We start from the raw sequence: 14,234 nt of genomic DNA, 5'->3' as shown, positions 1-14,234 counted from the left end.
CTGTATGAATTTCTGGCAATGCCGATGGTTTCTCCCACCATCTCTACATCTTGGGCCTATTGCCCTTCCATTTGTTGACACTACGAAATTCCTGGGGCTCATGCTTGATAGGAAACTCTTGGTCCTCCCAAGTCTCTTGCCTGATCCGTACCAGATAGGGTTGATAGAAGAGATAGAGAAGATCCAACGGAGAGCAGCGTGCTTCGTTACAGGATCATTTAGTAATCGCGAAAGCGATATGGAGATGATAAACTCCAGTGGAAGACTCTGCAAGACAGACACTCAGTAGCGCGGTACGGGCTTTTGTTGAAGTTTCGAGAACATACCTTCACCGAGGAGTCAAGCAGTATATTGCTCCCTCATACGTATATCTCGCGAAGAGACCATTAGGGTAAAATCAGAGAGATTAGAGCCCACATAGAGGCATACCGACAATCTTTCTTTCCACAAACAATACGAGACTGGAATAGAAGGGAGAACCGATAGAGGTACTCAAAAGTACCCTCTGCCACACACTGTCAGGTGGCTTGCGAGTATGGATGTAGATGTAGCTTGTTTCACCGATTCTGATGGACTCCATAGTGTGGCCACTTGCACTATAGCAATGTTTATTTCACTTCTGCCAGTTCTAGGTTGCCCCACATTTCCATGATAATTGTCTGCTATTGATCCAGTTGCAATTAACTTTTGTTAAATACGATAAATTGTTAACCAAGTTGATGGCCATCTATCTGGCAATCGTTCCGCAAACCTCTTGAAGTCCTTCTGTCGCTGACTGCACAGTTTCCATTAAGCTCACAACCGGTCTTCTGTGCTCCAATGTTAGTCTGTCAGCCATGAGTGCTAACACCCTAGAATAGAAAACGCAACAAAATAAAGATTGTTCACATAATTTTGATCCACCCTGTATTATTATTGTAATTATTATTATTATTATTATTTATTATTATTATTATTCGCATAGCTTTAATAAAATGACTTTTCTTTTCTTTTTTTCTATGAAGAATATACCTATTTAGTAACTGTTGTTGAGGCTGCTGCTGTTAATTCGCATGTGATGAAGGGCAGTGCACCAGTTGCAGTCCTCAGTCCTGTATCCGGAGCAGCGTAGCACCTCCCATACTCAGCTTAGGATTAGGAAAATGTGTCCTTCATTCTGACACGTGTTCATGCTGTCTTCGTGATTTTGGTCCACAGGGTGATAGTGTTCCTATTCTTCCTCCAGCATTGCAGACTATGTTGGCTCTGTTATATGCTGCATTTCCTTCCTCTGCTGTGGTGTACACCGAGCTGAAGCTGCTGGTGCTTACCAGGAACTCATGAGTTGAAGCTCCTGGTATATGTTAGGAACAAATACTGAAGTTAGGCATATATTTGCACTAATTCACGTGACGCTGGGTCTGCACAGATGCAGTGCTGTTTAGACATTACTGAGCTTTACGTTCTGTTCTTCTCTGAAGGTTAGGGTAATTTAGTAACACTCCCCTGGAAATTGTCCTATATCCCATTCAGAACAGCGTATGCTTCTGTCTTATGTTTTAGTTGTGGTCTTCAGTCGACGAAGACATGTCTGTACCCTTTGCGGTCCTCAGACTTCGTGCCAACACTGTGGACGAAGTTGTTCTGTCCATTAAGGCCAAGTGGACAAGATGGAGGTCATCTCGCACTGTGGTCACATGTACCCTATTGGTGCTATGTATGGCCCCCTGTCACTTCACCCGATTTCACATACAAATCACTGTTCAGCATGCTCTGTACGAGCTGCAGTGTCATGGAACAATAGTCCCCACCCCCCACCCCACCCCCGGAGACCGACCATTCAAGTAAAAATGGTTATAGCTCCTTGACAGTAATGCAACCTTGCAGAATAACCAATGGGGCTCAAAGTGTCCCAGGACACCTGCCTTATTTCACTGTTGGGACATAAACACGACTAGAAATAGGAAACAGTGTGAAACAAGACTTATCCAACCAAATTAATTTCTTCCATTGCTACATAGTCTAGGTTTTATGGCTTCAGCACTATGTTTTCCTGTTATGGATACATGCATCACTGATAAATGGTTATGGAATTCCAACTCTTCCTAAAATTTCTTGCTTCTTGCCGACAGGGTTCACAAGTGCGACATTCTGTCCTGCAGTGATTTTTTCAACTGTCATCCTCTTATTTTTCATCACAATTCTCTTTAGTGACTGTCAGTTATGATCAATGAACACACACTTTCGTCTGTGTTGTGACTTTGATGTTTTCCCTGTATGCAGTATAAATCTTAGATACAGTGCCTCATGAAATACAAACACTTTGGTTGCCTTGCATATGGAAGCATGCATGCAATGCACCAACAATTTGCCCGTTTTAGAATTCACTAAACTCTGACATGATTCACTCTCAGGTACACAGAACAGTGTTCTGATCGTGTGTGACACTTGAAATATGTCGAGAACGTTGCACAGGTGCCATCTTTGGCTGTATACAGCAGAGCAACCTGCAGGCTTGGCTACCATCTGCATTTATGTTCAAGAACGTTTCTCTTTTAACTATTGCCCATATCAGTTTTATTTTGTTTATTGATTTCAGACATTATACAGATGATTTTAATTTTTTTATTCCTGTTCCATAAGACAGAATGTTATTTTTTTGAAATGTGTAATCAGTTGTTCTTCTCATTTTGTCTTAACAATTTCAATTAATTTTCTTTTCCTTGCGTGTGGTATTTTGATTCCATTTGTAATCCACGGCATGTTGATGTCTTATTAGTAGCAATTTTACCCTTTATGGGACAGCTGTGAAAGACTGATAGAGACCCACTATAAATGCATTAAATTTGAGATGGATGTCTATCACACCTAGTCACATTCCTTGAATGATGTACACAACAGAATGAAAGTGAATAATAGTGCCAGAAAGTAATGTAACACAATTTCTATTTTAGGTGTATATGTTTGTAAACCAGAAGTCTGTGCTTGGTATTCTTGTTGCTGAACCAAAGAAAGAAGCATATAAAATGATCTCCATAGAAGGTGTTGACTGTTGCTCTGCAGAAACGTACCCAGTTTGGTGTGGTGTCAGCCACATTTGGACAGCTCCCAACCATCGCTGCAAAAAGGTTGCCACACGTCTAGTGGACTGTATGAGGTAATTATTGTAATTACTTGCATGTAGAACTTCAAATCAAGTCCTATAAAACTTTTAAGGAAGTCCATATCTTCTTTGAACCTGATAATACTTCAGATAAATAGTACGGTCATTGTCTAGCTTTCCATTTGTGATATGGCCTATATTTAGTTCCAGATTTGCTGAAATTTGATTTTGTGGAACATCAGTATGCTAATTTTGTGGTGGTTATGGACTTTTAAAGTGCCAGTTTGTATGGCAATGAACATAGCAGGGGGAAGGGGGTGGGGCAATGGAACATCCATGATGGATTAACAACAAAATAGCAAGAATAGATTACTAGTCACCACATAGAGGAAGCATTAAGTTGCAGGCAGGCACAATAAAAAAGAACGCTGGAAATATTTCAACTTTCAGGCACAGTCCTTCAGAAGTAAAAAACAGGCACACATTCACACAAGTCACTCTCGTAGTACACATGACCACTAAGGCCTGATTGGTGTCCTTAGTGCCAAGATATAGTGAATGTATGAGTTGTTCTTGTGTGAATGTGTGTGTTTTTTCTACTTCTGAGGAAGGACTTTGTCTGAAAAATGAAATATTTCTAGCATTATTTTTCATTGTGCCTTTCTGCCACTAAACACAACCTCTGTGTGGTAAGTAGCAATTTATCCTTTCCATTTCGTTGCTGGGGACATTAACACACATGAGATCTGTTCAAAACATTCCATTCGTAATTTCGCACAAATGGTTTGTTGGAGCAAAATGCGGTTGGCATCTGTGCACAAGCCTGTGTTTAATGTGTAACTGTCAGAAGTTTAATTTCTGTATGTCTGTTAGTTATTGTACAGTGATGTACAGTAGAGTCCCGTTAATCCAAACTAATTGGGACAGGACCTCGTTTGGATTACCGATTTGTTCGGTTTAGCCGGAATTACGGTGACGAGTTTCTAGAATGAAGTATACCAAGCAGATAAGTAGGTAAACCATGGCAACAGATGGGAATAAGTGTGGGAACAATGGCTCACTCTCACTCACTGCCCTTGTTGTGCATTGTTGACACCTTTGTAGTGTCTTTGAGGTCAGTGCACTGCCAGTTGGCTCGCAAAGTGCCTGGTTATGTTAGTTATCGATCACTGGCATGCATAACAGTTGTATTGTATTTGTTCAGATGTAGTGGTGTACGTATTTTCATCATGAGTAAATGGAAGCATACAACATTAACTATCAAAGAAAAATTGAATGCTTCGAAGCAGATAGACAATGGTGAGAATGTATCTAAACTGGCAACGGAACTAGGTGTTGGTAAAGCAACCATTTGGGATTGGAAGAAGAACCGAGTGAAGCTTGAACAGTCCTGTGCAATGTCTTCGGGAAAACCACTCTAAATTCGGCACACTTTGAAACAGTTCCAGTATGATTAAGTGGATGAAACTCTTTTCCTTTGGTTTACACTGGAAAGAGAAAGGGGAACTCCTTTGAGTGGAGCGCTGGTTCAGGAGAAGCCTGTTTACCTGAACAAGTTAATGAATGGTGATGAGTCTTTTAGTGCGAGTACTGGTTGGTTGGGAAGATTCAGAAAACGTCATGGAATCTGTCAGCTAACAATTACTGGAGAGAAGCTTTCTTCTGACTGTGATGCAGCAAAGGAATACTTGTGCGAGTTTGAAAAAATAAGAGAGGGAAAGTAGTCTCCCCAACAAATTTATAACGCTGACGAGACTGGCCTTAATTTTAGGACATTGCCAACAAGAAGCCTGGCATCAAAAGCAGAAGACCATGCGCCTGGTTTTAAAATGTGCAAAGATTGTGTGACTTTATTAGCGTACAAAAGCGCTACTGGTAATCACAAGCTGCCTGTAATACTGATCGGCAAATCTGCTAGGCCCAGAGCTTTTAAAAACAGCAGCATGAAGTCCCTGCCCGTATTATCGCAGTGATATAAAAGCTTGGATGGATGGTAAGCTGTCCAAAGAATGGTTTCACAACCAGTGTGTTCCCTCTGTTCAACGGTTTTCTAAGGAATATCATTTGTCTCCCCGTGTAGTCCTTTTGATTGATAATGCGCCATCTCACACCAGCACTAAGGAATTATGTGATGGAGAAATTGTGGTGAAGTTTTTGCCGCCGAATGTTACACCATTTCTACATTGGGTGGACCAAGGCGTACTGCAAACATTAAAACTGATTTACAGGAAACAATTTTTAAGAATGCTGATCCAAGATGATGGCATTCCTTTAGTGGGCAAAATAAAAAAAGACCAATGTGAAGGATGTTGTTTATTGGGCATGGCAGAATATTTCAGAAAATCCTGGAGAAAACTGTGGACATCTCTTGAATTTCAGGACAACCTAGCTGAAAATAAAGAGGAAAATCTACTACAAATGATACAAAAAAATCCCTGGATGTGAAGAAGCTAGTGAAGGCATACATAGATTAGTGGGTGGCATAAGATGGGGCACGTGTGGAGAATATTACTGACGCTAATTTAGTTGCTGCTGTGACTCAAGACGAGAAAGAAGTGGACTACTGTGACGAAAGTGACAATGAGCCCGAAAGCGACAAAGGAGAGCTGGTGCAACACAGTGACACAGCAGAAGCCCTTGACTTCGTGCTATGTTACTTGACGCAACAGCCCACTGCTACACCTGCTGATTTGATATTTGTGAGACGATGGCGCAACTATGCATCATATAACAGACTGTCTTCATTATGCCAAAAAACAATGACTTAGTTTTTGTCATCTAAAAGTAGGGATAAAATGTCCGCTGTGTTTTAGTAAGTTTAACAGCTATTCTTTCATTGTTATGCGTTGTTTAAACCTAGTGTGTGTGTGTGTGTGTTTTTTTTTTTTTTTCCCCCCCTAATACATGTTTTACTCTACTTTGTAAATTAAAACAGTGTGTATGTACAGCAGTTTACCGCACAGTTTTCCATACTTAGACTAACATTTATGTTCGGATTGCTAGGGTTTGAATTAACAGGACTCTGCTTTATGAGGTAGAACGTTGTTGCACAGTTTGCAAATTTCGAGAGCACAGAGTTAGAGGCGTGCTTTAAATTTTGCATGAAACTAAAGAAAACCTTTACAGGCACACCAAATAGTACAGGAAGCCTACAATGGTGAATGCTTAAGCAATACGTGGTGTTACGAATGGTTCACATGGTTTAAAAAGGGCCACACGGAAGTTAAAGATAACTCTTATTCAGGATGCCTTTTGATGTCTACCTACAACTCTCGTGTCAGGTACATCAACAAAATTGTGCATGACAATCAGAGACTGACTGACTGAGAGATTGCAGAAGAATGTAACATTTCAGCTGTATCATGTCATGAAACCCTGACACAGCATCTTGGAATGCATCGTGTTGCCACAAAGTTTGTGCAACAGCTCGCGTCAATATCAGAAAGACCTTCACCTTGAAATCTGTGAAGAGCTTTTGGATCCTGCAAATGAGAATGAGACATTCCTTAAGAGAATCATAACAGATGGTGAGACTTGTGTCTACGGTTATAATGTTAAGATCAAGGTTCAACCTTTTCCATGGGTTGGGGAAGGGTCTCCAAGACCAACAAAAGCTCACCAGGTCAGGTCAAATGTCAGTGCCATGTTGATAGTTTTCTTTGACTTTGACGGATTAGTTCAGCACGAGTTCGTGCCACAGGTAATCAGTGGTACTGTCAGGACTTGTTGTGACACCTTCGAGAAAATGTGAGAAGGAAATGGCCTGAAATGTGGCGAGACAATTCATGCCACTTGCATCACAATAACGCATACACAAAGTCATCCCTGTTGGTGCGTGACTATGGCACAAAAAATGAAATCACTGTGCTGCCTCATCCTTTGTACTCTCCTGGTCTGCCCCCCTCCCCCTGTTTCCAAAGTTGAAAAGCCCTGTTGAAAGGACGAACATATGCTACAATAGACAAGCTAAAAGAAAATTCGCAGACGGTACTTCATGCTATCCAACAAGAGGCATACCAAGACTGCTTCAGGAAGTGGAAACGGCATTGGGAGCAGTGTATCAGTTATGGAGGAGAGTATTTTGAAGGAGACCATGCAAATTTCTGGAATTTTTTTAAAACGGACCTCATAGTTTGTATTTACCAGTTCATTGTGTGTTTCTATATTCCAACTTAATTGTCATAAAGCAGTGTGATTATAATATAAGTTAAATGTTTATTTGACACTACAATAGTGAAGCCATAGTCACAGTACAAAAGAAGAAAAAATTTATGTACTGTGACTTTGGCTTCACTATAGTGGTGTCAAATAAACTGTTTTTGTTAATCTTGTGCACATTAATGCACCTCATGTTCAAAAACTTCTTATTTTCATACAAAAATGGTCAATTTCATTTTTAAATTTATTAGTCTAAATACATTTAAATAAGTGAGCGGACATTTTCATTCCTGGTACTTATTTCTGCATAGTAAAGTAACAAATGGAACCATGGAAAATCCAGTGAGGCAGCCAAAGTAGCCAGAGACAGGGTCATGGGTGAGAGTTGTGCTGGCATTGAATGTGTGCACATTGTCTACTCTAGAAGAAGGCTTTTTTGTTAAAAGCTTACATGTTTAGCAGTCTTTTTGTTGTATCTGTCTGCATCTCAACATGTCCTCTATATGGCGAGTAGCGATCTATCCTTCTCATAATATTATCAGAAAGTAACAGATGACTTTTTAGTGCCATATCAGTAGTCATACTGTAATGAAGTCAGATACCCATTGGTGGATATTGTGAAGAAAAATACATACTTCAGAAGCATGCCCTGCAGCAGGGTTCAAGAGCCCCAGGCACTCGTACACCACACTGCTTATTTGGATTCTTCCACTATATATTAGTTCTCCTGGACTTAGACAGGAATTTCCTCTGCAATATATACTTGCCTCCAACCGACCTTCTGGACTTGACATCATTCCCTTTGCTAGAATTTTATTATTTGCTCAATTATTTCAACCCCCCCCCCCCTCCTCCTCCTCCTCCCCCCATCTCTCTCTCTCTCTCTCTCTCTCTCTCTCTCTCTCTCTCTCTCTCTCCCCCCCCCCCCCCCTTTTCTTCATTTTTACATCTCATTCTGTCATTTCTGAACGGAAACTGGCACTTGCTTACCAATTGCCATCTTTGATACTCTGTGCTGCATTTTCCATGTTTTGTTTGCCTTACTGCTCACGAGAATTGGGTCCCATTCAACTTTCAACAGTCTCATTCCTTGCTGAAGGAATATATCACATCTGCAGTATTTTCTATTTTAGTGTTTTCATCGTCAGTACTAGGAATTTTCCTCCTGTGCTTACACTGTTTGTAGGCCAGTTACTTTATGTAGGTGTAGTTTTCTGTAGTTCTTGACAGCGATACATGGAACTAGTTATTTGTTTGTATTCAAATTCACCCTCTTTTGTAGATTTACGGATCCCATTTTAATCATCTTAATTATCAAAATATCTTTGCAAATCCTTTATTTTATTTCCTGCCTAACTTCCAGTGTGCTTAACATTTAGATATCCAAACTTTTTCATTTCATTACATTGTTTACAAGTTTATTTAAATTAGTGTTCTTAAAGTATAATTGAAATGGCTGTTTTAATTGCAGGATGTCATTTGTGTTCGATCACTTCCTGGAAAAAGATGAGTTCGCTTTTTCAGTGCCAACTCTTTCTGGAAAGTCATTCGCAGAGAATTATACTGGAACACCTAACTTCCTTGTCTATTCATGAAACAGAGCAATGATTTAAAAGGAATAGTGTTGCATTGTTTATTTATTGCTTTATAAAATTGTTTAATTATTTTTGACTCTGCATTTATCATATTGTGGCCTTGACTGCTCAGATATTAGTAGTAACACTGTTTTTAAAGAGTTAAGCTGCAGTAAGTAGAACTTAATTAGAACTTCATTGTTGCAACATTTTTATTTTAATGGTGGATATTGCAAAGTGAGTACTTCCATTATTTGACTTTTCGTGTGCATTGGTGTCTTCTAGAAGGTACTTCATTACAAACAAATTGTACATCTCTGATAGACTCCCACTTCCTGTAAATTTCGATCAGTTGACCTTACTAAAATTTTGTGCTACATAATATATGTAAAAAAGTGGATCAAATTACAAACAAAAGTGTGCACGAAATATCCCATGTTGTTTATTTGACTTGTACAAAATGTATTTGTTGCTGAATAAAATGTTTTATGTAATAAATAAGCCATTGTTTTAATTTGGGGATCATCAGAGTGAAAAACACACACAGCTTTTGTATTTATATCTAATAATTTTGTTTCACTAAGTGTAATTTGGAATAAGATAGACTTTTTAGTTCTTTGTTGTCATTAGTTTTTAGTAGCTGAAATGATGCATGCATTTGCATACTTATTTTTGAAGAGTTATTTTCCTCACAGCGTCTAGCTGTATCAGCTGAAGCGAAAATACAAAATAAAACTATCAGCTTTGTGCAAAATCTTTACGTTTAAGATTCTTCTTTATGCATAGTTTCAAAAAATGTTCCCTTATATTATCAAAAGGGAAATTCTCTCAAAACTACAAAAATAGCACAGAATGCTGGTCAGTGCTTACTATCAGGAAACAATATATCAGTACCCGCCTATAGGCACACACTAAAATTCAATATTCTAGCTTTCGGAACTAATAGTTCCTTCCTCACGGATGAAAGGAGGATAGTGTGGGAAAAGTTGAAAAGGAAGGGCAGATCTCTATGACTGCAGGGTGAAAGGGAGCCAACTGTAATGAGGACAAAGTGCATCATGTCAAAGCTATTCCATTGGTAAGTTCTGCACCAATTACACTCTAGTGATGATGACTGAGTGAGAAGTAAAAATGGATTAAGAGGTAGAGAAATGGATAGTGTAATTACAGGGTGTATACGACTCATCCGGGAAAAACTTGGGAATTTTTTTGAATTCCGGGAATTTTTCACCGTTTTTGTTTTCAGTTAAATTTTTGTAATTTTGACTGGTAAGAACCGATACTCTAACAAAGGATATTACTGTATCCTGCTACTGCAGAATAATACTGCAACAATAAAAAATGAATGAGAGAAAAAACGAAAATAAATTTAAATTGCAAAGTAAATGTGCCATGTGCAGCAACAAATAGACGTAATCAGATTTGGAAACCACGCCAGTCTTGGGCCCTATTTGTATTAACAGCTTTTTCAGTATTAGACAACAGTATTTCAATTTTTCATGTAGCAAAACGTTTGACGAACTTTGAGGTAATAGATTCTTTTGCACGCCATGTAAAGCTGCAGCAAGATTAGAGAGAGAAAAATTCTAGGAGCTAAGGACTGAAGGAATGTGTACTTCCTTGCTTGTCTCATGTCGTTACTGGGTTTATGTATCCAATATTTAATTTTGTCACACAAAACAACAAGTTGTTCGCTGATATGCAATAAAGAGTACAAATTTTCTGAAGAGAGTTTCTTTTTTTAAAAGCAGGACAGGATGTCAAACCAGGCTACTGTAAGCAGGAGAGGCCACAGGACATTCTAATTTCCACTGTCCTTAATATGGTTTGATGGCATCCATTACTAAATATACATGTTTCAATTCCACAGACCAAAATACAGAGACGTGTGATTGAAAAATGCTGTGTGAGGAGGCGAGGCACTGCACTTAGGCACACTTCGACCAAATAACATGTCTTGCATTTCCTCCAACACGTATGTTTTATGCATCAGATTCTTCAGAAAGATGTGCACGACAAAAGAATATATATATATACATATTTCTTTTATTAATCTTTTCTGCTGAGGGCAGACAATATATTTGAAATTAAGTGTTTCATTCCACACACTGTTCGCTGCATTTCAAGTGCACGTCTTCATCTTCTATCACAATGGCATTATGCCATAATAAAGAACCAAACATGAGATAACACATTACTGGTACTCCAAGAAAATTTACTTCCCGAAAGCCACATTGAAAAGCTTAATATCAGGTCATGGCCTACTTCACTGGGAATCTGGACATACAAATGTGCACTTTTTAGTATGGGTTACGAAATTCCGATGCTCTTGGAGCATCCTCTGATGCCTTGTTTCTTTTATGACATAATGTCATCTTTTAATGTTTTACACGCACGAACATATGGACTCCCTACGACATCGTAGCTGCGCTAGCGTGGTGACGCCTGTCATCTTGCGCGCTCTAGCAATTGCAGTAACGAACCTATTTCTAACAGGTCGTAGGAAAATATTCTGAATGGTGGTTTGAAAAGCATTAACATCAAAGCAAATTTCCTTTTACGCAAGTTGAACTATGAGTGAGAATGTACGATGAAGTTCTTAAACCACAGAGCATTTGACTGTCATTTAAAAATCAACTCTTTGATGATGAGCTATTTAGATGAATTTCGAGCCCAGATCATCAGACATTTCTGTCGTTATTGAAAGTTTTACTGGCACATTTGTGTGATATATCTTAAATTGTAATATGCGCATAAAAAACCAAAATCATATTTGAAAGCTTGCTTCTCTTGCAGCGTTTTAATCTTATAGACTAATATTATATGTGGAAGCTTTGCGTTTCATGTAGCGGCACTATGTATATTAATTTAAACCATTAACTTTTTCTGTTCGTGTGTTCGGGCTACTTAACAGTGATGTTGCTATTAACTGACTACATCACGTGTCCTAAGCTCTGAATACCTGCTGTCATCGGCTAGCAAGACCACGTGACATGAGCTATGACTGGCTTACGAAAGCGTATCGCAATCTCGATTTCAATGCTTCGGAAAGTAACAGGCAGTGTTCGGTGGAATTTGAATTTATACTTTCATAATACGAAAATATGCGGCGTACATGTTGCTGCACATCAAAGATGTTTCCAAAACGTGTTTTTTTTTTTTTTTTTTTTTTTTTCCCCCTGTGTTTTGTTTTCTAAAGCTCCGGGAAATTCTACCATCGTGTATAAAACCATAATCCTTCAAAGGACTGACAGTTCCGAGAGGGAGTATACTGTCGGTTAACAAGGAAAAAGTTTTTTTTCACCCAGGAGAAAGTGTATTTTTAACTGAGAAATCCGGGAATTTTTTTCCTTGTCCGCGTACACACCCTGAATTAAGAACTAGAGAAGAGGAGGAAGATGGAAAAATAGTGAGACAGAATATGTCCCCCTGCGGGTCCGAGGGTTAGAATAGGTCCGAGAAGTCCCAGCCTGTTGTAAGAGGCGACTAAAAGGAGTTTTACACTTTTTGGCCCTATAAGTTCAGGTCCCATTTTATGGTTTGATCTGCCACTTTCCAAATTCTACAGAAGTGCGGGCCATGTGGGGAAGGATGCCTTATGTGGTGCCCCCGCACCCATCTAGAACGGTGGGGTGTTCATTTCATCTGGCGCATTTACAGGAGACCCAAAGACAAAGGAGTTGCTACCGGTGCCTTCATCTTGGCCTTTGAGGGTGATTCATTGCCTGAAAAGGTTAAGGTGATGGTTTACTGGTGTGATGTTAAACCATATGTCACTCCCCCTAGGTGGTGCTTTAAGTGCTGGAAATTGGGGCACATGTCTTCCCGCTGCACTTCCAACGCCACTATGTCGAGACTGCAGATGTCCACTGCATCCAGATACTCCATGTGTGCCTCCTCCCTCTTGTATCAACTGCGAAGAGCAGCACTCCCCCTGCTCACCAGACAGCACAGTACTCCAAAAGGAGCAGAAAACCATGTAGTACAAGACCCTGGACCAGTTGACTTACCAAGAGGCTAAACGTAAATTTGAAAGATTACATCCTGTTTGGTTGATGTCTGCATATGCTGCAGCTACATTACCATCATCATCACAAGTACCAGTCGTACCACGCTCTGTGCCATGAACAGTAGGCGCTCCCGGCCTGCGGAATACACCTGCCCCCTTGGCAGTAGTGGGGAAAATCTCCTTCCGTTGTTCCCAAAGTCAGGAGCCAAAAGCTGCTGCACGAAGAGCTTCACTGTCTTTGTGCCTGAAGCTACTACAGGGAAGTCCTCCCAGCAAGCCCCTAAAGAGAAGCGAAGGGCAAGCAAACAAGCCCCAACACCAACACTCCTTACCAGTGATGCGCCTGCAGATGAGTTGGAGATCTCAGCGTCCCATGAGAACCTGGATCTCACTTTTGCCTCGTCCTCCTCAGTAGGAATGGATACAAATACTCAATTGGTGGCAGCAGGTGACCCTGAAGTATAACTTGCCTCCTTGCATGCTTCGTGCCTTCCCAGCCTCATGATAACGTCATCCTCCAGTGGAATTGCTGCAGTTTTTTCCACCACTTGGATGAGCTACGGCAACTATTTAGCTTTACACCTGCTTTCTGCATTGCCCTCCAGGAAACCTGGTTCCCAGCAATGCGGATCCCTGCCCTTCACAGCTATAGCGGATATTACAAGAACCATAGCAACTATAATAGAGTATCAGGTGGAGTTTGTGTCCATGTCCAGAAATCAGTATACAGTGAACCTGTGCCACTTCAAACCGCTCTTGAAGCTGTGGCTGTCAGGATAAGGATTACGCAGGACATGACTGTCTGCAACGTTTATCTTCATCCAGATGCAGTACCCCTGAACGCATTGGCTGCACTGATTCATCAACTCCCTAAACCATTCCTACTTTTGGGAGATTTTTAACGCCGATAACCCCTTGTGGGGTGGCACTTGCTTACTGACCCAGGTGGAGATGTCGAAACTTTTCTGTCTCAACTCGACCTCTGCCTCTTAAATACTAGGGCCCCCACGCATTTTAGTGTGGCTCATGGCATTTAACTCAGCCACTGATTTATCCCTCTGCAGCCCACGACTTCTGTCCACTGGAGAGTCCACAATGGCTTGTGTGGTAGTGACCACTTTTCCATTATCGTGTCACTCCCGCAGTGCCATTCCCCCGGACGTCTACCAAGATGGGCTTTAAACAAGGCAGACAGGGAAGCTTTCACCTCTACTGTCACTGTTGAATCTCTCCCACATGGTACCATCAATGTAGTAGTTGAGCAGGTCACTAGAACTATCGTTTCTGCAGCGGAAAACACAGTCCGTTGTTCTTTAGGGTGCCCCAGGCGAAAATCAGTACCTTGGTGGTCACTGGAAATGGCTGAGGGCATTAAATAGCATCGGCGAGCTCTACAGCAAAATAAGTGGCA

At 40.4% G+C, this 14,234-nt stretch overlaps 1 protein-coding gene across 2 annotated transcripts in view; it reads left to right on the top strand.

Annotated features, from left to right (window-relative positions):
- LOC124619366 (N-acetyltransferase eco-like) overlaps positions 1–9,315 on the top strand; it is a 63,569-nt gene extending 54,254 nt beyond the window's left edge. For both annotated transcript variants that reach the window (XM_047145690.1, XM_047145689.1), the window contains exons 6-7: positions 2,934–3,136; positions 8,712–9,315. In XM_047145690.1, the coding sequence (XP_047001646.1) occupies positions 2,934–3,136; positions 8,712–8,835 (327 nt within the window). In that variant the 3' untranslated portion in view covers positions 8,836–9,315. The remainder of the gene's footprint in view (positions 1–2,933; positions 3,137–8,711) is intronic.
- The last annotated feature ends 4,919 nt before the right edge of the window (positions 9,316–14,234 follow it).

Source organism: Schistocerca americana, chromosome 6, assembly GCF_021461395.2.
Source record: "Schistocerca americana isolate TAMUIC-IGC-003095 chromosome 6, iqSchAmer2.1, whole genome shotgun sequence".
NCBI lineage: Eukaryota > Metazoa > Arthropoda > Insecta > Orthoptera > Acrididae > Schistocerca > Schistocerca americana.
This window is presented reverse-complemented; position numbering and strand designations above follow the sequence as displayed.